The 27,766-nt window shown below is 39.0% G+C and overlaps 2 protein-coding genes across 2 annotated transcripts in view; one reads left to right on the plus strand and one right to left on the minus strand.

The window, feature by feature from the left end:
• LOC148362481 (transcription factor Maf-like) overlaps nt 1-18,445 on the plus strand; it is an 85,789-nt gene extending 67,344 nt beyond the window's left edge. The window contains exon 3 of the mRNA XM_088339913.1: nt 8,812-18,445. The gene's annotated coding sequence lies outside the window, so the exon portion shown is untranslated. The remainder of the gene's footprint in view (nt 1-8,811) is intronic.
• Nucleotides 8,753-27,766, minus strand: part of wwox (WW domain containing oxidoreductase) — a 295,918-nt gene continuing 276,904 nt past the window's right edge. Inside the window, exon 9 of the mRNA XM_088339909.1 lies at nt 8,753-10,955. Coding sequence (XP_088196035.1) covers nt 10,758-10,955 — 198 coding nt within the window. The 3' untranslated portion in view covers nt 8,753-10,757. The remainder of the gene's footprint in view (nt 10,956-27,766) is intronic.

Genomic DNA, 27,766 nt, shown 5'->3' on the forward strand with positions numbered 1-27,766 from the left:
CGGCGGCCTTAACCAGACGTGTTATGTCCTCGTCGATCCCTTATATGCACATGACAGATGTATTCACATAACAGTTTTGATAGCTATTGATTGGCACGTCCCGAGTCAGTTAAGAAGCGGAGAAAAATGAGATCCTGGAATCAACAAGAAGAGGACGATAGGCTTTTTTGCAACGGCTCACAGACTGGGGCACAAACAAGCCGATTGAAAATGTGTGTGGGTGCGCGAACATGTGTGTGTGTATGACCTTGGCGTGGCCCGGTGGTAAAGTGGGACATGAGGCGAGTCGGCGTGTGAGCAGCCAAGCGTTGGGGGCCCGGCAGATTAGCAGACTTTATTACAGCCACCAAGCGCCGGCCTGACAAATACTCTTATTTCATTCGGCCCTCTTTTACCTCGGCCTCGCTCTTTCTCATTTCCTCACTCACCTTTTATTTACCACCCCCTCTCGCCCATTCCGTACTCCCAAAACTCCGCCACTTCCTCACCCTTTCACCCATACCCGTGTTTCTCCGAGCACCTTAGCACCTCGCTCACGGACTTGGGTCAATTTCCGCACTTTCTCATTGTATCCCTCCTCCGTTCCACAACCTCTATGCTCCCCCTTCCCCCTCTTTTCCCGGCTCCCACTCTATGTTGTGATGAATCTGTGGACAGGGGCTAATAATTGTACTTCAGCCCAAGTGCTCATTTTTCTTAGTGTTTGAAAGGCCTGACAGGCAGGAGCTCTTTTTTTGACTCCCCCCTCCACACACACACATTCTCCCCGCCCCTTTCAAGCACTCTACAAGCAACCCCTTTGCCATCATGGCCTTCCGCCCCGCCTCATGCCGTCCCTTTTTCGCTTTTCTTCCCAATTGTCGGGGAAAATAACTCAGGGTTTACAAGGTCATGCTGTCTCCTGTGGAGGACACTATGGGGATTTGAGGATTTCCTCAACAGAGCCGTGACTTCTGTACGTCAAATAAATGAATGCAAACACTTGCGGGTTTATAGCTGGTGTGGGAAGACCAGCGGTGGGGAGAAAGGTGAACAGCTCGAATGCTAAAGTGACAAATTGTAAGGCTTTGGAAGGTTCTGCTTTATTTTTTGTTGCTTTAAGTGTTCTCCTGATCAATCAAAGAAGTGCTGTCACAAGTACAATCGTAAAATCACTTTGGGATAAAGCTTTAAACTGGCTTCACCATTAAAGTTGAAGTACCTTTAAAGCTTTACCTTACTGGTTAAAGTTGCTTTATAGCATGGGTCTAAAACTCAATTGACTGGGGGCCCGCTGGAGTTAAGGTCTGGGTGAGGTTAAATACATATATATATATATATATATATATATATATATATATATATATATATATATATATATATATATATATATATATTTATAAAAAACAATAAAGATATGTAATAGTAGGAAAATCGTTCTGTAACAAAAGAAATAAAACAATACAGAATATAATAAAGACTTAAATATATATATTGAAAAATCAAATGAACAAACTCACTCAAAGTCACGTGCATTGTGCATCCTCCACACCACTGAATCCCTTTTTTTTTGCATTGTTAATTTAGGTGAAATATTTTGCAAACAGATTGCAAAAAAAGGGATTAATCTTATCAGTTTCTTTGTTAAAACGTATATTGCCTGCAATGGGCCGAGCTAGAAAGTCGATAGCCAATCCTAGGCAAAAGTAAAGCAATCTTAGAACGTTAGCGTGTAATTTTTAAGCCCTGCTAAATTAATTAGCAAGGAGGTATCATCCATATCAAACTCACTCAGGCCCCTTGAATAAAAAAAACCTGTTAAGGTGGTCAGCGAAAAACGTCGTGCTGGCCGCAAATGGCCAGCGGGCCGAGAGTTTGAGATCCCCACTTTAGAGTCTTAACTGAAGAGTTAAAGAAGCTTTCGCTTTATAGTTAAAGCGGTTTCAAAGCCTAAATTTTAAATCAAGCTGCGTTGCTTTGACTCAAGAGTTACACTCAACAGTTAAAACTTACAAACTTAACTGAAGAGTTAGTGGTGCTTTATAGCTTTGAGTAAATGTTTGATTTGATTTAAAGGGTCAGGGTGTATTATTTGAAACCACTAGATGTCACTGTATTGTGTCATGCAACCAAAATATGAGTACTAAAAGATTACGGAGACTCAAAGAGACCAAAAAGCACCTATTTTAAAATAATGCTTTATTAAAGAAACTCTTGTTTTTGTCCAGCTTTTCAGAGGTTTTTGGTTCTTTGGGCACCCGTAGCAGCAAGGCTCTTGTTATGTTGAACAAATGCAAATTTTCAAACCCACGTGAATTTTTGTTTATATGTCAGTTTATGTATTTTAGTTAATTTGTTAAATCACTTTTGTTTATCTTTTAATGAAAAACATGTTATTCTTGCCAATAGGAGACACTAAATAATACACACAACAAAGATAAAGTGATCACAATTGGTTTGATGCCATTCAGTGACATGTAGTCAGGGGATGCATGAGAGGATGAGACTAACTTATCACCTTGGGAATTGAAAATTAAAATTATATTCATTAGTTCTATTTATTCAGTTTTAAAAGCATTTTCATTTATCTTCACAATTTTTAGATTTTCCTCTTCACAAATTGCTGAATTTGTACTTTGTATCATGAATATTATTAATACAATTTGTATGTCATGCATTACTGTGCTGAGCGTCTGCAGGTGCAGATTGAGGCACACAATTCTCTTGCCTCATGGCAGAGACCAATGATTATTATTTGGCGCACACCTCACCCCAAGACAATATAATTCATGATAGTATTAGCAAGTTGATAGCAAGTCGCATGGACTTTCTTCAAATCAAGTTAGTTATCTAATGATACTTTTCATTCAAAAGGAACAGCTCATAGACCTCATTTATTAGTTAATGCAAGATAATAAAACTTTGTTTTCTATGCTAGAGTTTATATTACTTTCTTGATCTGCCACTCTAAAGATGAATAAGATATAGGTTTGTTTATACAGTGGCTTGCGAAACTAGTTGGCCCTCTTGATCTTTGTAACCTTTTGCCACAATTTCAGACTTCAAACAAAAAGATACTGTAAATACAAACACAACTATTCAACAGGAGCTGTATTTAAAACAAGAGGCGGCAAGCAGACCAGAGAGAACACAAACTAATTAACTATATGTGTGAAAAGGGGGGCTAGCAACGTGACAAACGGCGGGCCATTTCCGTGTCGTCTGTGCGCGAGGCTTAAATGCACAAAGCGTTCGGCTGGGTGATGATGCCTTGCTGTGCTTTTTAGCTCAGTGGCAGTGCAAAGTGTGAAAGGGAAAACATAAGTATGATCATTAGAAGGTACTTGTCTTTACAGACAAAACAAAATCATGGTCCTCGTTATAATTTGTTAAAGCTTTCATAAATAAAGAGTTGTGCGTGTTACTGAGAAACAGTGAATCATGTTTTGACAATGTATGTGTATTGTTTGTTAATGGTACATCCATTGCAACCTGGTCATCCTTTTTATTTTATATTTTATTTTATATTTTATTCATCCATCCAACCATTATCTGCACCGCTTATCCTCAGTGGGGTCGCGGGGGTGCTGCAGCACATCCCAGCCATCTTCGGGCAGTGGGCAGGGAACACCCTGAACTGGTTGCCAGCCAATCGCAGGGCACACAGGGACAGACAACTCGCTCGCTCATTTACACCTAGGGACAATTTGGACCGGCCAATTAACCTGACATGCATGTTCTTGGAATGTGGGAGGAAACCTGAGTGCCCGGAGGAAACCCACGCAAGCACAGGGAGAACCTGCAAACTCTGCACAGGAAGGTCGGTAGCTGGATTTGAACCCATGACCTCAGAACTGTGCCGCATACGCGCTAACCACCACGCCGCCGTGCTGCCCTTTTATATTTTATATTATACTTTAATTATTTCATATTTTATTTTTATTTTCATTGTTTGTTAATGAAGGCGCCACGGCGGCGCAGTGGTTAGCGCGTGTGCGGCACGGTTCTGAGGTCATGAGATCGAACCTCCTGTGGGGAGTTTGCCTATTCTCCCCGTGCTTGCGCGGTTTTCCTCCGGGCACTCCGGTTTCCTCCCACATTCCAAAAACATGTCAGGTTAATTGGCCGCTCCAAATTGTCCCTCGGTATGAACGAGCGAGCGAATTCTCTGTACCTGTGTGCCCTGCGACTGGCTGGCAACCGGTTCAGGGTGTCCCCTACCCACTGCCCGAGGATAGCTGGGATGGGTTCCAGCACCCCCGCAACCCTACTGAGGATAAGCGGTGCAGATAATGGATGGATGGATGGATGGATGATTTAAAAGAAAAAAAAAATTCAAAAAAAATTATTTAACTAGAAAACTCACAGTTGCAATAGACATTTTCAATATTCTAACAGCTGTAAGTTATAATAAGCAATATTAAAATAGACTTGCAATATTGAAGTTGATATGTGTTGGATGCATATTGTTTGACTTTTTAAGTTTTTTGTTAAAATATGAAAACTAAATTCCTATCACAATATTATAATTTCTGTGACAGTTCTGTTGACGTTCACTCATAATTCATATAGGTATTGGAAATTTTGTAGTGAGGAGTGTCTCGGAAAGCATATCTACAGACCAGATAATAGCTATTCCTTGCTGATTAGCATAACTGCAAAATTAATTTCATTTTCAAAAATCACATGCACTTTAAATTGCATTCTTTATGTCTGTTGAAATAGATGAATGAATAAATAAATAGCAGCATGATGAGAGGATTATACAGTAGCTCTTGATGAAAATGTATCAGCAGTTTTAATCACAAACACACAAGAGGTGGGAAAAGAGAAGGGTGGGCGAGCGAGGGGGGAGGAAGAAAGGCAGGGACTTTATTACCGGCTGTAGTTAGATGGTAAATTTCCTCCTGGCAGATATTTATTGAGTTAGTCGAGTCTAGAGAGAGCTTTAACATTGATTGTGATCATTAAATATATCCGCCGCAAATGGCGGGACGGCGTTTCCTTCAGTCAATGGAGCCGACAGGGGCCCGAACAAAAGCATAATCAAATCAATCCTCTCATAATTATTCCTTGAGAGGTGAAATTAATCACGAGGAGAAATAAAAACAATAATGGAAAATGAAACGGTCGCTCGTAAACAATTACGGACCAAATAGAAATGAACTCGGTGAAGGGGAGAAAAGAAATTAGGGAAAACGCCACTGTTGGTTTTTGCTTCGTGGTGCCTATATTATGTTCTACACAAAAGTGCTAGTGTGAGAGTGTAATCTCAACCGCGGGTTTCTTAATATGCTACAAGACGTTTCATATATGTACTTTAACGCAGTCAAAGTCAAATTTGCTATTTAGAATAAAAAAAAAAGAAAATATAGACAAAAGTAGCTGTCCTTTGATTAACTCAATCATACACTTGTACAAAAGCGAGCTAGCCTAAAGGGACACTGCGTCGTAGTGCCTCCTAGCCCCAAAACATTATGAAGATTGCCTCGGAAAGTGTTTTCATAGAGCGCTATTGCTAGCTGATTAGCATAACTGCAAAAGTAGTTTCATTTCCCAAGATTACATGCACCTTAACGTCATAAGTTAAAATAATTTCCTTTATGCTTTGTGAAAGGGAAAACAATCCTGTTTATTTAGTTTTACATCTCTAAACCTAAATAATAGCGATACATCATGATTGTTTTTTTGTTTACATACTGTGTGTACGAGGAATTAATAATTTTCGGGGGGTATTCTTTGTACATTCATACCATATACAACAAAACAAATCCCATACTCAAAATACATCTCATCTCATCTCATTAGCTGCACCGCTTATCCTCAGTAGGGTCGCGGGGATGCTGGAGCCCATCCCAGCAATCATCGGGCAGTGGGCAGGGGACACCCTAAACTGGTTGCCAGCCAATCGCAGGGCACACAGGGACAGACAACTCATTCGCTCATTCACACCTAGGGACAATTTGGACCTGAAACGCATGTTTTTGGAATGTGGGAGGAAACCGGAGTGCCCGGAGGAAACCCACGCAAGCACGGGGAGAACATACAAACTCCGCACAGGAAGTCTGGAGCTGGATTTGAACCCACGACAGGTTCCCATGACATGAACTGTGCCGCACAAGCGCTAACCACTGCGCCGCCATGCTGCCCCACTCAAAATACATACATACATTTAATAAATATTTCCATTAAAATGAGGAAATTATTTCTTAATAGGACAAAATGATCTGGTCTACATTAGATGATTTTCACTTGTTGTTTTTCAATCGTATCTGTCTCCCAAAATTGTTATGATAACTATTGGGAATCTGTATTGCAAATAATTTATAATACTGCCCCCTGGTGGCCAATGAAAAGACACCAAAGGGAGTAGCACAATGCCCATTTAATATAAGACAGTAGTTTTGATGTTAATATTCATTTTTGTACAGAATTCCCACTGTATACTGTTTTCCTGTCAAAAATATTAAAGCGTTTTTGTGTATCAAGGGACTGCAACACATTATTTGCATCCCCTTTCAATCCAGATATACAAAAAGCTTGGAAACCTTGGACCGGTGGGGGTGGGGAGGAGTTCAAATGATCAAGGTCCCCCACCTCACTACTCCCCTGCTAAGAGGAAGTGTAGCATATTGATCAGCTATCAGGACCATTCCGATACGAGCTGATCGATGAAACTTGTTGTGGAAGCCAGGCAGGCTCCTCCCTCTGCACTCAAGGAACTCGTCTCCGTTCGTTTGATACGAGGGGGGCTCCCGGGGGTCTGGTTCGATTTTCGAATGCCTTGAGGCGTACAGGAGGATGTTTTTTGTGGAGAACATCAGTTGCACCGAAAAATGAAGTTATTTTTCTTCCTCTGCTTGTTTGTTAACATCAGGGTTGTGAGATGAGTAAAACAAGCACTGGACCTGAGATAAGAGGTTTTATCATAACTGAATATTTCAGGCACAAATGACCAAAACACAATGCCTTGCAGGATTTAGTGTGCTGTCAAATTGCCTGACAATTACCTGTATACTGTAAGGGCGGGCCATGACAGAAAACAATTTTAGAGATAGTGGAAAAAAAAGTGCAAACAATTGGGACTAGTATCTGGCTAAAAGAGGCGAGAGTACAAGAGTTGGAGGACATTTTGATTTGTTGGCTGTATTGTTTTGAACAATTTTTCAGGAGGACAAAAAGGATTTTACCCTTATTTTTATATCTGCCAAAATCTGATACCTCAGCAATACATGAGGAAAAACACATATTGTAGGCAGGCGGTCACCAACTTTCTTGAACCTGAGAGCTATTGTTTTGTTAGTGATTAGCTCGAAGGGCTGCCACTTTAAAATGCATTTCTAAAATAGACTTATTTTATTACTATGTCGGTACAAAGTTATTATGTTATTACCAGGTTGCAACTTTTAAAAGTAGGGTCAAAAACTTTTTTTCAAGACACTGATCACGTTATTTATTTCTCGTGCCAGTTAGAAATCAAATATCCTAGTAAATCTCTATTATCCATCACTGGTTACAGGCTCGAGACCCCGGCTGTAGACGTAAGCAATGTTTTTTCATACCATCGCTGTTTTAAAAAAAAAAAAAACAATCTTGTCTTTTTGTCTTAGCATTCTATTCATGCAAGATAATAAATGACAAAATTGACACATTTTTGAGAATAGCAGCAACAAATAAACATGCAGACATGTACATTTTATTTTCATATATCTATACATGTAACTATACATCTATACATATAACTATATATATATATATATATATATATATATATAACTATATATATATATATATATATATATATATATATATATATATATATTAAAATACATCCTACGGCGCCTGATTTAAAAAAAAAAAAGCGGCAGGTATTGAAAAATGAAGCCAGTGTTTTGAAAGTTCGGGCTAGTGGGAACAAAAGTGGCACAAAATCCACATGCTTTTTGGTCGTAGAAGACAACTACTTTAGAATAATTTTCTAAATACTATCATCATATTTGTAGACCTGCGATTGGCTGGCAACCAGTTCAGGGTGTCCCCAGCCCACTGCCCGGAGATAGCTGGGATGGGCTCTAGCACCCCCGCGACCCTACTGAGGATAAGCGGTGCAGATAATGGATGGATGGATGGATATTTGTAGACATTTGCGGGCCACATTGTTTGCCCACCGCTGCAGTGATAGTTACGGTGCAATTCAGCACCACGGACAGCTACTTTAAGAGTTCAGTAGTTTGAATCCATCAAAAACCGTTTTTCTTTTTTTGGGTGCAACTACACAAAATAGACAGTGAAGGAAAAGTAAACACGTGTGCTAAGTCACCTGTACGGTGGAGTGCACCCTTGATAGGGGCAGAGGGTGGGTGGGGGTTCGTTTGGGTCAGGACACTCCTGTTATCGCCTTCCTTCTGTGAGTACAAGCGTAGCATGTGTCCAAACATGTGTTCTTTTTATTAAGGAATTATAACTTTAATAACAATAAAAAAGGGACTGTGTGCGCATCTGTGAGATCATCTGTCTCATCTGTTCCCTTTTTATTATACATTTTCATATTTTTGTATTGTCCCTCTGTGAACACTGATAAATAATTAGTTTTTTCAAAGTCGTTATATAGAATAACACTATTTAGTGTAAATGTTTTATTGCTGTACAAGAAATAGTGTTGGCCTCCTCATTGTTTGTTTACTACCAATAAAATAAAAAAATCCCCCGGATACAAAATGCTAAACATGCTTTCCTTTAAAAGCGAAACACACACAGCAGGAAAAATACAAACTTAATATTTTCATTGTGTCTTTATTCAAATTTCTATTTTGTCTCTCTTTTCTTTTGCAGATTTATCTCCAGTGTAAAGTTCAACTGACAGCACCCGGACTGCCGTGAAGCACAAGGTCCCAAAAAGCAACCCAACTAACGGACGGCCTGACTTTGACCCTTTTTGACCTCAGTCGCCCCGCCCAATCCCTGCCACTTAATATATAAAAAAAAAAAAAACACACACATAAAAAGAGCCGAGAAAGAAAATAAACAGAAAAAACATATCCAAAATTCCTTTTTCACAAGAAAAGCCTAGAAATTGAAATAAAGTCATACCGGAGAGTACTTTATAAATAGTTTGATTCATATGTATGAATTAAAAAAAAATGGAGGAAAAGAGATGTCCACACCCCTTTAGCACATGTGCACGCATCAGGATGTTGTATATATTGTAAAGACAAATAAAAAGGAATATTATTAAAAAAAAGAAAAAGGACATAAAAATGACAAGAGTGGAATTATAATATATAGAATCATACTTCTTTGTGTGTTAGTAAACCCGTGAGTTTTTGGATAAAAAAATATCAGGGCCACATTGAAAATAAAATGTATATAATTATTATTACTATTATTTCATTAGAGGATATTACAAGAAAAATAAATAATGTGGGGACAAAATTAAAATTTGCTTTAAATTTTGTGTGAAAAACCTTACCCATGTTCAATTTGTTTTCAATCTTGTATCTTGCGTTTATAAAACTACAAAAACATTCCCTTTTTAAAAAAATGTCTGTATTTCCTTTACAAAATTGCCAATTTTACTTTATAATGCACTTTGCTTTCATAATGATACATTTTTCCTGTTTTTATTAAGTATTCAGGATTGTTTTATTTACTAATTAATTTTAATATGAACTCTCACACTATGATATTTAGCTTGTGGTATTAATTTTTGCCAGAAATAGCCCAAATTAAATGTCTTAAAAGTGCGACTAAAATAATGTTCTTGTATTGCATGTTTATATTGGAGCAGGGGAAAGATTGGGCCTTAAAAATCCAGCAAGACCCAACCCAGACATGTGGTTATTTAAGCCCGACCCAGCCCGAGCTCGACCAATGAACTTGATTTGCAGGACTGGAAATGTTATACTTTATTTGTGAGGACTAAATAGGAAAGGTGGTTTATTAAATTGAAGCCTGTTTTTGTTAAAAAATCCCAGTTAAACATTTTTATATTTACATCTTTTAGATATCTGTGTGTGCAGAGATTACTATAACCGACAATTTTCTATCATTGCCAGATTTTTTTAAGTGATGACAAGACAATATAAAGGTCGTATGTCATTTTAATGGGTTAAAAATTGGGTCATGAACCACAGTAGTGCTGCCTTCAGAATCTAGCACGGCACTTTATCAGAGAAAAGGATGAGAGACAAAGATAAACAATTACTGGTTGATTAAAAACTAGTCAGCAAAAGAGAAGACCGGCCCGACCCGAATGTAATGATTGACAGTTCAAGCTAAAATTCGGGTCAGGTTTGGCTCTGAGTCGGGCTTCGGGTTAAGAATTTACCAATGCATTGAAGTTGGCTTTTTTTTTTGCATTTTTACCCCATTACAAAATTAAAATAAATATAATAATCTTACGAATGTCATACATTTGATTTGAATGCAACAAATAATATTTAATCAGAAAAGGACTTCTTCACTCTCTTCACTCTCTTACATTCCATGGAAAGTAAGACTCAGACTTTAAGTCTCAAAATTCATTTTCGGGGGGTTGCTTTTCGATGTGGCCCTAATATTACTTCGAATATTTGTGATACAGATTTTTTTTTTTTAAAGAAAAATTCAGAAAAAAGAACCACAACCCAAGTGTAAATCTCCCCTCTTTCTGCCTAGTCGTGAACATGTTAAACCCCCTCCCAACACACTCATTGTATCATATCCACACATACTGCAGCGCTTTTAGGCAGCTTTATCAAACAAGTCCCCCTCCCGAACCAAGAGTGACCCGCAGATCCTCAGATGGCCCGGACCTGGCTGGAACTGGCACCTTGCACGGCCAAGCGCTCGCTGAGCTCCCACAAACTGGCGGCAGCTTCGGGGTCCTGCGCCTGGGCGGAAGGCTCGCAGCGGAAGCAGTTGTTGAAGTACATTCCCCCCAGGCCTTCCAGCTCCGGGGCCACAGCGCAGTAAATGCTGGTGGCGGCACCTTGTTGCTGCAGAAAGAAGGAGCAGACCCACACGTGAACTCTTGTGGCAGAGGCCTCTCATGTACATATATTTATACACATATATTTATTTATCTATGTCTCTCTGGGTGTTGATGGGACCATGCGAACAAGAACTCTAATGATGGAAGTTTATGTGTACAGTGAACCGTACGCACATTTTTTTCGGAAGCTGTTTTTTTGTGATGTTTCATACAAGAACGTTGCTTTTGTGCCATCTTGTGGCAGCTCGCCAATCCATTTAATTTGGCGATTTGTGGTTATGTCTTGTCACTGAATCTGATGTTGTAAATACATTACCGTTAAAAAGTTTGGGGTCACTCAATTGTGTGTTTTTTCATGGAAAAGTTACACTTTTATTCATCAAATGAGTTGTCATATGCATGTGTTATTTTGTCCGTATTAATCTCTTCCTTTTGTCGGCCAGTCCCAAATTTGGCATTTCCTTTGCAAATTTGTCTTGAAGTCCAGCATTTTGGAGTCACTTCTTCACTGTAGATTTTAAAATGGTGTTTTGCAGTTCAGGACCTGTAAGGAGTCTTCTTCTCAGACTAAACTCCAAATGTCTTTCTCTTTTTCTTGGCTGTTCTGCGATTTCTCTTTTTACTCTTGTTGAGGAGTTTTTGGAGAGTAGTACACACTGTTGTAAGAGATCTTCAGTGTCTTGGCAATCTCTCACATAGAATAGCCTTTATTTCTCAGAACAAGAATAGCCTGTAGAGTTTTAAAAAATCCATGCTCTATATACTTATCCATCTCAAAGGAATGTCAGTGTTATAGCTTCAATAACCAGCTAAATGGCTCTTAGCTTTGCTAACATAATGGCACAAGGGTTTTCTAATCATCGATTAACCTTCTAACACAAGTAAAAAACACAAAGTACGATAAGAACACTGGAGTGCTGGTTACTGGAAATGGGTCTCTATACGCCGTTGTAGATATTCCGTTAAAAAACTAACATATGTACTTAGTCATATACCACGTAGACAATGTATGGAGTATATTTTTGACTAGTTTCATGTTATCTTCATTGAAAAAGAAATTTCTAAGCGCCCCAAACTTTGGAACGGTACTACATGTATATTTTTCACGAATAATTAACACACGGTAACATCATAATTCTGAGGTTCCACATTCTCAGCTCAGCTAAAATATCTCCCCTAGCTTGCAGGTTTCGTCCAGGTATTCTGCTTCATTCATATGTTCCACACAAACATCGGTGTTGTGCCACCAAAGATTTGTTTATCGTGTGAAAGCGAGTGCGAATGTTTCAAAGGAGGGCCTGTGATTGGCCGGCTTCCAGTCCAAGGTGTACTTCTAATTATGTCACTCCGCGTACGATGAGACCAACTCGATTCAAATGTTTATCTAGGTTCTTGAACAGTGTTACTCCACATTTTGTGAGCCATAGCACACTTTGTGAAATCTTGAGGCACGTAGCCCTTTGATAGTGTTATAGTTTTTCTTTTGGAGCATGTATTAATATTAAAGATTTCGGGCAGAAATGAGGTAAAGGACACTGGCTTGTAGGGTGCAAAGACCAAAATGGCTGAAAATAACTTTGATAGTAAATCAACATGATTGGTTAATAGTAACAACAACTTATACAGTGAAAAATAGTCAAAACAATGAACAACAGTGAGAAATAATAGTCCAAATAAAGACAATCTCCTATGCAGATGTCTAATATTAAAAACACAATAAACTTATTAGGTACACTAATGTGGGACGCTACATTAGTTGAAAAACAATGGTTCCAAAAAATGTTCGGATGCAAAATGTGACAAATAGGGCTCTGGAATGGAGCCTTGTGGGATGCCACAGTTTAGTGGAGCTGTATGAGATAAATACTGGTCTCACTGAACATTGAATACCGAATGAAATACAATATTGAAACGTGCTAAGTATATGCGATTGCACTTTATCCATTGTAATTATTTGTTTTGCAATCCTTTTTCGTAATCACAATTATTCTGGCGGAAGACCAGTCTAGGTTAAAGCCCACTTCATTACCAATGACAACCAAGCTGGACAGTTAAATACCAATGAGAAGACATTAAAAACGGATAGATGGAAATAATACAGTTTAAGTTGTTGAAAAGGAATGTGAGTTGAAATGTGTACACACTTTACACAAAGTCTCTTTTCATCAGTAAGTCTTTCAAGCCAAGTTTGCAAGCATCAAAACCTAAAGTGAAGACGGAAAGTCGTCGTTTATGCTTTAGCTGGTCACTCGCTGCCTAATTACAAGGGATATTCAAGTCTGATCTGTGACATTTTAAAACCAGGATGTCAGACGGTATTACACACGTTAGCCAACACATTCCATAAAACGGAATAAATGAAATCAAAGGAATGAAAAGCTGTTGGGACGGCTTTCACCAATGCGGAGGCTGGATGCGTGAAATGTTTTCGATTTGAAAGCAGTAAGAGTCAAATGAGGGAAGCAATTTGGCAATGAGAAGTGCAGATTTCAACTTGCTCTTCTAGATTGCAGTATACTCAGATGTAATACTTGAACCATCACAAAACCTCAAATGAAATGAACGTATTTTTCCAAATCAAACTGATAATGCCATTTTACTAAATAGAACATGGGCGTTATTTCATGATTTAGTCCGCCTGATTAAACTATTAAAAATAAATTGGACTTTTACCTCCTGCTGTACTTAATGTGTTATTGTCAGCAAATATTCATTGAATTTTTTAACTTTTTCTCGCAATTTTTATGATAATAATTTTTTAGTTAATTTTTGTTGGAAGTACTGCAATCATGTATAATGCACATTTACTTAAACCAAAACAAAAAAACGTAAAGTTTGGGTGCAAGTCATATACAAAGTTTTACCGTATATTTCCATAGTGATACAATGATTGATGAATCGGAAATGATCACTGACGCCAATCGCAAAACATTGGATGCAACGGGAATTGAATCCAGGTCACGGCGGTGAAAGCACCAAATCCTTACCACTAGTCCAGTATTGATAAAGATGACATAGAAAAAGGCATTCGACTTTATCTCATTATCACACCATTTTCATCCACGGTACCAGGGACGAATAATGAAGCATTGAGAAAATAGAAAATTGTATTAAAATACATAAATAAACAGAAAATAAGCATGATCAAGAGAAATAACACTTTGGTGTACTTGATGATGATTTAAGACAATAAATAAATACATTGCAAATTTTATGTTGGTATTATGTTCATATTTTACGAAGTCAATAAAATAATTTAATCATGGCTGCACGTATTCAACAAAGTGTGTTACTTACAATGCTTTTTTTGAGCTGAGAAAAAGTGAAACAAAATTTCGTTACAATTTTTAATCAAAAGTTTACACGAAGAAATACAGTATGTTACGATATATTTAATATATAAAACAAATCTACAATAATGTCTCAGATAGATTTACATCCAAACACATGGCCCGCACACACAAGACAACTGTATGAACACAGCTGTGCTTACATACGCGAAATGCTAATAGAAAAAAATAAGAAAGATTCCAAGATTTGTCATCAAGGAAGCTGCAAGCTAGTGCTGGAAGTAAACTTGGGCGACGGTGTTTGAAGAAAAAGCCCGGCGCCTGATGCTAACCTGCCAGCCGGCCGATAACTGGAGCCCGGCGTGGCGTCTCATGTATCAAAGGCGCAACAAATGCCAAGCAGTGTCTCTCTGAGCTGGAAGGTTCACACAGATGCTCCCCGCCTCCGCTAGCTTCTACGTTGCATGACTTTGAGTCCAGCTACTAAACACTGGCCACACAAGAAGATGGAAATTAGGGAAACTTGCTGATGCTTTTCTCTGGCTTTGAATCCAGGGATAGACAAAGTAGTCTTTTATCTGACATATCAAGACTCATTCAATATTTGATCAAAACATTTAGCTGTATTTACCAATAAGACATTTGTTAATTAGCATGTATTACTAAATATGTGTTTTCTGTTTAAAATCATACATCACTGAAAAGTCCACCCATTTACAGAAGTCTAAATGTCGATCTATTTCTGTATGTAAAATGAGAAAAAACAAAAAAATAAAACAAAAAAAGTCAAAAATTAAAACAATGTTAACATCACATGTCAGAAAAGGAGTAGGTAGACGCATAATGTGCCAGCCGAGGTCACAATAACCAACAATTTTCCATTATTGACGGATAGTTTTAAGAGTTGACAGGAAAATGTTAAACCCGTCCATCATTTTGACGGCTTGAAAATCGGGCCATAAACCAAAGCAGCAGTACGTCCTTTAGATTCTAGCACAGCATTTTGAGAGAGAGAGAGGCAGCAAAAAGAACAATAACGGCCGGACAAATATGTTTTTGTTTGTTTCATTTCTTTGTTTTTTTTTGTTTTTTTTTTTGTATCCATACATCGTTTTAGAATTTTTTTTTTGAAATATATATTCATTTAAAAACGTCAGAGAGAGAGAAGCCCCGTCTGACATTTTAGGTTAATCTCGGGCCAGGCTCGGATTTAGTCTTAAGGTCTTGGTGAGGTGAGCTATTTGGGAGGGGTCTTAAATTCACTTTATTTATTGGCCGCCACTGCTTAGTTCTAGTTGAAGTTGGGCTAAGAAAAGTTCTAATAAAATCATTCTACTGTTCTCAAATACCTCTAAAAAATTCTGCATGATATGAGACCAAAAAGTAAGAAAACATTAAGAGTTATTATGAAAATAAACCAATCAATAAGTAATAAATAAATGCAATCCAAAGTTCGCATTAGCCTGCACTTATTCTACATGAAAGGTACAGTGAGTACTTTTTGACCACTAGATGTCACTGTATTTTCTATATTGGAACTGAAAAAGAGTGTGAAAAGGTGTCAAAAATAATGCAAACTAGAGACTAAAGATGAGCAAACAGCAATATTTTCTCATAATTTTTTGCGGTGAGGTTTTGTGTTTTTTCAGGAATGTTTTTATCAGGATTCTTTTTGGAACATCCGGTTTGGCCCAATCTTTATCAAGACTCTAGCTCCAGCAGCCCCTAAGTAAATTAAGTTGGAAAAGCCCTGCTTTAATGAAATACAGTATGTATGTTTTAAAGCAGGTGGTGATATAAAAAAAAACAGCAAACAGTGTGACATACACAATAATAATATTAATCAAAATACAAATTTAGAGAAAGTTAAATTAGGTTCTCTCGATAAAATGTAAGTTCACCTAGGAACAAAAAGACATTTAAGTACCGTACATAGTTAACATTTAAAAATCACCCTTCCCCCAATTCCATCTCAAATGTTTCCACAAACCGCGTGAGCCAAAAGCGTGTGCCATGAAGCCGATAGGCCACCACGGGTCCATTCTTCTTCTTCCTCTTAATGTGATATTAATGATAATGCGGGAACCACTCGCAAGCTACGTTAATCAACTGAACTAACTTCATTACCCGATTTGAACTGCTGTGCAATTGGCAATTTACGAGAAGCTTTGAGAGAAGGTAAACAACCCAGACTCTTGATTGTTTCAAGTCATTGTTGCGGTGGTTGGAATCGGAACCAAAACGTTGAATTTTCAATATTCAGAACATGAAATAACACTTATCCAAATTCAACTGCATCTCTCTGGGACTCAATCTGAGATGTGATCCGAGTCTTCCAAGGACAAAGGCGGCGAAGATTTAGGTCCAAGTTAGCAAGGAGATGCCATCCATTCCGGACAACATTTGATTAAACGCCGCATATGCAATGTTAAGGAAGAAACTCAACTTTGTTTTCGTACAAGCCGCACCAGGTTTTAAGTCATAAATAGGAACTCCCTCACGTCCATTTCCTAAATTTAGAAATCAGCAGCGTCTATAATGAAAACACAATGTGCCACAATAAAGATTCGTTTGCGGACTTACCTGGCATTGACGTATATGCAGGAGTCAAATCATTATACATAAATGCTTGGAATCATTCTAACAAGTAATCAAGTCAAGTCATGTTTATTTATGACACCCTTAATCACACGGAGTCTCCAAGGGCTGCACAGACCACAGATTATTGCAAACTACAGACTATTATGACACCATCCCCTGATCTAAAACCTATATAAGGGCAAGGAAAAACTCAAAAGCCTCAAAATGAGAAGAAATCTTGAGAAGGGACCGCACATGAGGTAAACCCCCTTCCAGGATGACCAGGCTGCAACAGATGTTACAATATCAAATAAAACATTGATATTACGGGCTAAGTGAATAATTTCAGTCTGGCAGCAGGTGACCAATTATCTGGTATATTTGTCCTATTGGGCCCAAAACTGACTTCATATTAGGCTGTTATCAGTCCGATAACTGTCAGCCTGATAATTATCGTTAAGTCAAGTCACATTTCTTTGTATAGCCCTCAGTCCCAAAAAATCTCAAAGGACTACACAGGCCCGATTTAAAACAACCCGACTTGAACTGCTGAGATCTGTACTCTCATTTGTTAGTAAGTAGTATCAGTATGTATAATGACTTTTATTTAATGTAGTAGTAGCAATACTTGGCCCCTTCACTAACACTTTTTTAATGTGCGCAAGGGATGGGAGAGCTTCGTATCTGCTGCATCACTTCATAATTACATACTGTTGGTGGGGACAAAACAATAATTGCTCGATATTGGTGTGTACACATCACCTCAATCTATGCCAAATCTACCCCCGTGCAAGTGAGAAAAAAAGCCCCTTGTACAGGAAAAATGAGCAAAACTCTTTAACAAGCGTATTCAAAAGCAAGTATCTGGATATCTGCGTAATTGTGTGTGTGTAAGCTGTATTTTTTTATTTATTTTTTTTTGCCGTGCTCTCTTGTGTCACTACTAGCATGTGAACCCCCCTCCACAATTGTCTTTTTTCCATCTGTAGCAATGCCATTGACCTGGATGTAAATAAAACCGAGACTGTAGAGCAGTCTGTGTTTGTACATAGAAGTTGACTTCATGTATATTTCAAATGATAACAATAATTATCATACTGGCTATGCATGTTGAATACCTAGCAATTATTTCAGGTACTTTTATAAATTCCCCAAATTCTTAAATGGCATGTCCATGAAAAGAAAAAAAAAGTGGGAAAAAAGTAGAAAACAGAAAATATAAGATAAAAAAAATAGATATTGTCAGGCCATAATCTCTATTCTAGGACATTGTGTGTGTACAAGTCTTCCTGTTTTCTTCCTCCTGTGGGTGCTGGTGTGTTCCCGCTCACTATGTATTTCCGGGGCTGAACGGGGTTGGGGGCCAAAGACAAAAGGGGGGCCCAAATGTTGGATGGGAAGGGTCACGTGAGCATACGTTTAGGATTGCGGACAATGTTGCTCACATCCATTCAATTGGGATGCCGTTTGGATTGTGCTTCTAGGTATACAAACTGGTTTTGTTTTCTATGTATTTTATTTTTCTTCTCCCCCGAACTGTGGTGTTTAAACATAGATGGAGGTGTCTGATTTTTAATCTGTGCTAAAGATATTTTACATTTAATAAATAACCATTGAAATCATACATGAGTGTTTTTTCTGAAATGATTATTGAATATAAACTTGGACTGGGGAGTGTTTTCATTGCAAACGATTTTTACATGTGTTGAGTGTGGATAAGTTTAAAACAAATCATCAATTGGAAAAATACCATCTTCCACATTTTGGTTTAAGCAATGGATGAATAAAGCATTCATCCATCGATCCATTATCTGCACCGCTTATCCTCAGTAGGGTCGCGGGGGTGCTGGAGCCCATCCCAGCTATCCTCGGGCAGTGGGTACGGGACACCCTGAACTCGTTCCCCGCCAGGCCCAGGGCACACAGGGACAGACAATTCGCTCGCTTATTCACACCTAGGGACAATTTGGACCGACCAATTAACCTAACATGCATGTTATTGGAATGTGGGAGGAAACCGGAGTGCCGGGAGGAAACCCACACAAGCACGGGGAGAACACGCAAACTCCACACAGGAGGTTCGATCTCATGACCTCAGAACTGTGCCGCATTATTATAAAATACGTTCTGAATATTGATTTCAAATCACTGATTTAATCAACTGTTTTAATGTAATGAATTATTATTACAAAAGTAAAATTTGTCCACTGAGTAATTGTACCACTCTGTAAATAATGTGATTAGGTCAAACAGAGAAAACAAAATGCACCGTAAAAGTTCACTTTAGCAACTATACTGTAATCAATATGAGAAAAAAGTCCAGTTTGAAAATTGAGTAAAATTTACCGGTAATTAAGCGAACTAAATTACATTTTCACGTGCTAATTGTAACCTTGAATGATAGTTTTCCATAAAATATATAATATACACTTGCATATAACCCAAATTTAGATAAATAAAATTAACTTCTGAAAAAATCAAAACATTGAAAGTAAACCAAAAATAGACATATTTGTGTGGTTTGAAGCCCAGAAAAAAATGGACATGGAGTGTCATTTTGCAAACTGTCAATACAAAAAAATCTGAAGAGCTTCACTGCTTCCACAGGTTGGCGTGCAATTTTTTTCTATTTGTTTTAGTATGTAGCTGTTTTACAGCTTTTTTAGGTGTTGACTTATATATGATGTAGAGCACTTAAAATAAGAAACCTAAAATAGGCAATAATGTAATGTAAAAAATATAGAGGATGGATATTAGCACCTGTACATGAATACATGCATTTCAGAAGTGGGGCCTTGTGGTTAAACATCGAACTCAGTTTATCTGCATCTCAGTTTACTTTTTGCTTATTTTGCAACAATTAATAATAAGCAAAGACAAGTGGCTATTTTTTTCCCAAATGAGAGGGCGTTAGAGAAAGTAGTGTGTAGAAAAACTGTACAAAGATTGTACTACGAAATTGTGATTTCAAAGTGGAAATATGTGAAAATGCTTACCAAATTACAACTGAGCAGCATTCTGGAGCAGATTGTGATGGAGCAAAAAGTGTCTTTAAAATAAATGTTGGTGTGTGTTTTGCTGTAACCTTTGCAAGCTGACAGCTCAGTTCAGCTGTAGCAAGACCTTTGGCTGACAACCACCCCCCCACTTATATAAACAAGTTGTCCCTCCATTCAGCTTGGTCAGTGGAGCAAGAGGTGAGCAGATTAGAACCTTTCTTGCACTCGTGCAAACACAGCGCCGCTCTCACACCACCGAACTGCATTTAAGATGTGAGAAGTGAGTACTAACTTCAGGTAATCATTTTTTTTGCAATAACTATGAACTTCAGTGACTAGAAAAATAAAGAAAGGAAACATACATCAACACAGCCCAATAGAACATTGGCTGCTCGCACCTGTGTAATAATATAAACCCGAACGCAATGATTGACATTTCGGGCCGGGGCTTAGGCATATAATCTTACCTCTATTTTGAGTACTGTTTATTAGTTAAAATTGATCAAAATCATCTCGGCTGACGAATAAAATCGAGATATTATTTTTCTGCTGTATCACTCAACCTTATTTCCAAGAGTCTGTATCTTTATTTTAGCACAGGCTTCTCCCTGCGTCCCACAGGCAGAGGTAGTCTGAGTTCCACTGCAGAGCTGTATCAGCTTTGCTAAATGCGTAGTCCAAATAAAAGGTCAACTTTTAATAGAAACAGAACAAATCACCAACCGCACTGAAGCAGTCGACGCGAGCGCCCAACCTTTACAGGAGCAGGTAATCGGACTGATCCTCGCAAATTGACCATCACGGCTCTCCCCGGTGATTAAGCCCCTGCTGGTCATCGGTGGGTGCTAAACTCTAATTCATAGCCTCCATTAGCTCGCTGGATGTGGCTAATACTCACCCACAGGCATTGTGTTCCCCTCGGGGGGCATTAGGGACAGGATGGAGACTGTGGCCCTTCCTCCCCCCTGCCACTCATCATATTGCCAGCTCGGGCTTTTCTTTTTCTCCATCAGACAAAGTCAATCCAACGGTATAATTTATGGACTACCCACTCAGTGCTAAGATAAGTTAAGTATTATCCACTAGACTTACCCTGAAATAGATTACTAGGATAGGAGAGACTGATGGATGATTTATAAGTTCTATGAATTGACCGATACAGACCAGCTAATACAGACTGATACAAAAAAAATAATAATACAAAAATTCCCCTTACTAATGGACAAAGCAAGACTGAACAAGTCTGGAGATACGATGAAACGACCTGAGAAAACTAGTGAGACCAACCAATGGACTGATGGGACAACTTGGACCAACAAGTCAAGACCGACTTATGAATCGGGGGAATACTATCAGCAGTGTTGAGCGATACTGGGAATTCTAGGTATCAAACCAATCCAAGTCAATACATTGATCAATTCTCATCCAATACCGAAACTTTTTGCTTTGAAATGTCATGATCATTGAATAAATGAAACTTCTCTCCTAATGATAAACACAGCACAAAAATCTTAGGCACTAAAATTTTTGGATTTTTTTTTAATTAAATGACAACATTTATCACTTTAAAATTTATCAAAAACTACATATACTTATATATAAATAGTTCAATAATAATTGTTCTAAAACAAAAAAGAGTCAAATAAAGCATCAATGTGACAAAAATATAAATACTGTATAACAATGTCAACTTGAGAACTAAAATAACTTTCATTTCACAATATTTTCAAATAAAGTCAGTAATGCAAATAAAGTTTAAATTGTCTCTCATTGAACAGGTTGCCAAAGTTGCCACAATGGATTAACAGTAGCATGTTAATATTTTGGTTGCAGCTCTTCGCTCTCTGCAGGTTGACTTTTTTATTCATGTGTTTAGGTAAATCTGCGGTGTTGCAACAGTAGCAGATCATTTTACTACACAATATAATTGCGTCATTGGCCTTTTCTGTATTTGATAAAACAGTCCACACCACGCTGTGCTTTCTGTTTGCTTCTGTCATTTTGAGCTTTTGGTAAGGGAGAGCACAAAGATCTAGCCCTCTTGTCTGCCTAACAGGCAGGATCCAAAAGCAGGCCAGGTAAGGAGAGGAGCTAAAAGTGTGCCTGTCAGTCACATATAATGCTGGGTGGGAAAGAGAATAACTGTGTTACAAACGTAAAAAAGTCACGATTTGAGAAAATTGGTGGAGGAATGAAGTATCGATCCAAGGACAATAGTACCAATCAAATACAAGTACTTGCTTAGTATCCATTATATTGATATTTGGAACGATCCGTCCATTTTTTCCCAAAAGACCAGGACAGGGTGACCAGTATTTTACTACACAACACACTGTGAAACTGACTGTGAAAAGCCTACTGACCCACAAAATGGTTATCATCTGACTATCCAAGCAGGCCTGACAACTGACGGAATAGAACAGAGCCGAAACTGACACAGGCAAATTTATCAAACGGAGCGGATAAACTTAACAAGACAAGACTAACAACCAAAACGACAATTAAAGAAAAACCTGTGTACTGAAAGATTGGCCTCGAGACGAATGGGTGCCACAAGCCTGTACTTGCCCAAGACTAACCACAGGAAATTGTGCCCCGATGACCCTAGTGGTTAAGGGATCCAAACAAACAAACAAACAAACTGAAAGACTAAGGCCCCGGCTCAATAGTTCGAACAAATAAGAGAATAACGTAATAGTGAGGTCAAACGATTGACAAGCCAATCAACTGGGGCCAACTTACCAGTAGCCTGACTACCTGAGATGCAGTGAGTCTAATTGGGATGAACAGCAGGGTTCCAGACATCAAGACAAAATGACGGACACCTGACATAATAATAATCCAGGCGAAGGAACTGGGATTGGCAAACTGATCAACAGAAACAGGCATTCACATTATGTAATAATATACCCACACTATTACAGAAATACTTCTCCTTGAAGAAAGTGTTGTTTTTCCATTAATAGATGTTTGCAATTTATTGTATTTTAATCCAGTTATACCTAAACAAATTTCAGTTCCACTGTATGAAAAATCCTTTTTTTTTGTTGGGTGGGGGGTAAAGTTAGCCTACTGTTGCTAGGATATAAACTTTAAGTTACTGGTGGTGGCTAAATAATACAACATTCTTCAATTAGTTTTCACATTATGTGTATTTTTAAATCAAGGAAATGTATCTGGAAAATGCAAGGTTAAAGACAGAGCCATAAGAAAATATTGCTTTAGTTATCTGATAGTATTAGTATAAAAATATGAGGAATTGAATAGGTTCAATAAGGTAATTACATGCATCATTTTAAAAATGTTCAATATTTCAATCAGTCTAGCTAGCCCTTGGCTTGTAGTCACATATTTATTTGGCCTTTCGTCCATTTAACTTCGATACCCCTGGAATAGACAGTGGTAAATCCAACCCATCTCTTAAGAGAAAACTTAGTTTAAACTCTTATATTTTCTCAAATGAAATTGGAAACTATAGAGAGAGGGCAGTAGTGCACCCTGCTTGTTCCCCCTTTTAAGCCGCAAATGACACCAACAGAGTGGAAGCCGGCTGCTTACATGGAACGTCTGCATCGATGGCAAAAAAGGTGAAGGTGAGGAAAGCTCAAAGTTAAGAAGAGGCGCTATGGGACCAGGCCCGGCACGGAGGAGACAGGGGGGCGGGGATATGACTCGCTAGGCTATAGGACGTGAAGCATCCAAGGGGAAAATGACAGCCAGCCCGAAGGACTTGCGCAGCCACTGTGAAACAATCTCATTTTTATCCGGCGACGACAGGACTTCCGAAGTGATCTGCACAACCTAATTATTTTGGCCTAATAAAAGCAACATATGCTAAGACAATAAAAAGCCTTATTGGACAGCTATTCATTAAAGGGGAGCAGTAAAAGGTGCAGGGACTCGGGTGCAGGGATTACCTTTTTAAAAGGGCTTTTCTTCTCGGTAAGGCGTGAGAACAGCCGTACGGGAGCGCGGCCCGTCATAAAACACGTGAATTATACATGAACGCGCCCGTCTGCTTTATTGGATGTGATGCGCTCACCTGATTGACTTTCTTGGATACAGTACCATGGATGGAGAACACTTTCCAAGACTGGCGTGCACCACTAGACGGCACTCTTTTTGAGCAGAATTTAACATTTCTTAGTCACTCTGGGACTTTGTGTGATGCAAAGGCAGGTTCAGATTTGGAAGGGGCAATTCTGAGTTGTAGAAAAATCAGAGTTGGGGCAAGTAATATATTGCTTCAAACCCTGAAATAATAATAGAATTCAGAATACAGTGGAACCTCGGTTTTCGAACGCCTCTCAGTTCGAACAAATCGGTTCTCGACCCAAAATTTCGAGAAATTCTTGCTTCAATTTTCGTTAAAAAAATTGGGGTTCGAACGCCGGTATGCTAGGGTGCGATGCTGAGCGGCGTACGGGTGTAGATCGTGTAGATTTCCCCCACCCCTCGTGAAGAACTGTTATGACGTGCGCGCGCACTTGTTTTCGCTTTTAATATCGGTGAACGGAGTGTTTTAGCCCCTAATTATGCCTCGGAAGAAGGTCGGTGCAAGCAGCAAAGTTGCTACAGGTGAAAAAAAGAAGGCTAGTGCGTGCAACTATTGCATTTAAGAAAGAAATAATATCAAAATATGAAGAAGGTGTGCGAGTTTCCCTTCTTTCAAGGGAATAGAGCATGGCTTCTGCAGACCTTCACAAAGGTAAGAAATCCTATTCATAATTCTTTTCTTTATCCTTTAACCGCTCACCACTTTTTGTGGAGACCCGGATGCTAAATGGCATGTAAACGACTTGATTTTTTTAGTTGTACACGTTCATGTTAGGGTAATCTTTCGTACGGAAGATTACGCTAACGCGAACGTACGATTAGCCTGGGTTAGCTTCATGTTTACGTTCATGGTAAGCATTCAGGGTGTTGGAACGGATTAAAACGATTTTACATTACTTTTAATGGGAAAAACGATTTTCGGTGATCGGACAAATCGGTTTTCGAACAGGGTTCTGGAACGGATTTTGGTCGAGAACCGAGGTTCCACTGTATATGAAAATATACCTGGTCACAACAATATATACCTGTGGTAGCCATTCTTTTTTATGCTGAAAGCTACTGTGCTTCTGTGGTATTGATTGGCCCGAAATACAACCATTTTTTTCTAAAACAACTAAAATAAAGACTTGCGCGCATGTAATGTAGATATGTCAATCCATTTTACGTAAGTGTACAACTTAAATTTCACAATAAAATGGGTTTTCCCAGGATCGAGTATTAGTGTGTCAGACACATGCCGTTGCCCGTCAATGCCAAGATCCAGTATATCTCTGAAGAGCGGGATGACTCTACACTGAAAAACACTGCGACCAGATGATGAAGGTGATGTACCTGAGTCGGAACTAGAAGCTTCTCCAGCTACTGGTAACTGTGGAAACCAGTACTATCTGTTTTAAGTGGGGGAACAAACCCTTAACCGAAAAACTGAGAAATAGTTCCTCCAGGACAGCCACGTTATTGACACATAGGAAGACATAGGCAAAAAAGGTGCGAGTGCCTTTTTAGCCAATTAGAATGCAGAACACAAGACACGATGAAAAGTAGTGAAACCGCGAAAAGTAATCGCATTTTTTGAAATAAGCATAACTATCTGCCAAAGGGGGCCTTAAAAAAAGATATATGACAACTAAAAATTAAGTTATAATCACATAATAACACAATTAATTTTCATTTCAGTTTCCGGGTTGTATTTAGTTTTAGCGCAAGCTCCACTGCGGCTCCCGTTTATGGCGGCTAATCCCAGTCGTCCTCCCTCCGCTTTCTCCTCCTTCAGTCACCAAGTGGAGGTCAGCAGAGGGGTGTTCTGTTTTAAATAAGGAGGCAGCACCGGCCCATTAAACTCTGATAGTAATGATATTAATTTGGCAGGAAGGTGTCATTTTCACAGGAGAGCAACTAGCTGAAGAAGTGTCGTTCCGTGCGTGCAACGTTGTGGGCGTGCACGCGTGTACGCACACGCATGCAAACGGTGAGAACGTGTCACAGCAGAGCGGCTAGCAGTAACATTATGAGAGAGTGTGAGAGATGTGCTAATGGCGCAGATTAGTATGCCCTTGGTCACCACGGCCACGGTGGAGTGACTGGAGCGGTGACTTATTGCTGACGTGGAAAACCTGCACGGGCCCGCGGGCTAATTCTGGATCGCTGAACTCTGCTTTCAAAGCGGCTTGTAGAGGACAGTGAAAGCAGCATAGGTTATCATTGCCTGCCCTCTCTCCTCCCTGATGGACATCTGCTCCACTCAGAGCTAAGCAAACAGAATGAGGAGCAGCTTCCTAACAAGAGCTGTTACTATGCTGAACCCTCATCTACAGCTTATATATCATTGAATTATTGCTGTTTTATTCTTTTGCACATTTTTACCTTTGTAATTTATTTTGCTTGTATTAAAAGGGGAATCCCTCAAATTGTGTTAGACTTGTATAATAGACAGTTGTGGCAAGCGCCCTCTTCTATGCGGCAGCGTGTTGGGGAGGCAGCGTCAAGAAGAAGGATGCCTCTCGTCTCAATAAACTGCCGAGGAAAGCGAGCTCTGTTGTGGGCATAGAGCTGGACAGCCTGACAACAGTACCTGAGAGACGGGCGCTGGAAAAGCTGCGGTCAATCATGGACAATCCATCGCATCCACTACACAGCATTATCTCCAGACAGAAGAGCAGTTTCAGCGACAGACTGCTGTCACTGTCTTGTACTACGGACAGACTGAAGAGATCTTTTCTTCCTCATGCCATGAGGCTCTTTAACATTACCCGGCAGAGTAAAAGCCCACATTAAACCACACCCCCTACATTGCATATTACCGAATTTTATTGCAATATATATTCTGTGTAGCACTACTTAGATATTCTATATAACACGCTACAGTGGGCATTTGCACGTCACATTGGGTATTTGTATATTGTATTCTTTTTGATTTATTATTGTATTGTTCTCAGCTCAGGGATGCTGCTGGAAATGTGAATTTCCGTGCGGGGATGAATAAAGTATCTATCTATCTATCTATCTATCTAATGGCCATGCATTCATTCATAAAAAAGGGGCAGACTCTAAAAATGCAACTCAACATACAAATCATCCCTTGCTCCATTCCGACTCATACTGCTACTCCTACGGTTTTGGGTCAATGTTGCGCCTTAAGCATGTAATTTTTATTCATAAAATAGATACCGTAAATTCCGGACTATAGAGCGCACCTGATTATAAGCCACACCCACCACATTTTAGGAGGAAAACCGATTTTGTACTTACACAGCCCGCACCTGTTTATAAGCCGCATGCGCCCACACTAAAACATGTAACACATTCACAAAATTAGCCCAAACCTGGCTTTGAGTCCCGCGATTGTAACTGATTATAAAGTACACACTCCACAAACCACAGCCGGCAAAATGAACAGAAAATGATACCGGTACTTAAGATTTGATGCAGCCCTGCAGAGTCCGGGTACCCGTTGAAACTAATCCAAGGAAAAAAAGTCTATATTTTCAAAGGTAAGGGTGAGAAAAATATATATCCACTATTGTCCGCCGCGACAACAGGTCTCACTCACCTTTACCCCACTTCCCGTCAGCCCACGTTTACTCCGCCCCTCTTTTTTAATTCACAAAACAAATCAGATTAAGTGTCTCGAATAAATACGTTACAAAAATATACAGGTGCAAATACATATTATACATCGGTTACACATATTTACAAAGAAAGACGGTACACCGAGAGAGTTTTCAAAGCTTTAATTATAATATAATAACTTTCATCCCAAACCGTGCCTGTGAAGTGTAGCAAAACGCTACTAGGAACACGCTCGCAATACAGTAAACGGGTTTGTAAAAAAAAAAAACATACCGTACTTGTAGAAGCCACGGTAAAATGTCCTCATCTTCCTCCTTATA

The sequence above is a fragment of the Urocampus carinirostris genome, chromosome 7, assembly GCF_059441175.1.
Source record: "Urocampus carinirostris isolate Australia breed hairy pipefish chromosome 7, RoL_Ucar_1.0, whole genome shotgun sequence".
Lineage (NCBI taxonomy): Eukaryota > Metazoa > Chordata > Actinopteri > Syngnathiformes > Syngnathidae > Urocampus > Urocampus carinirostris.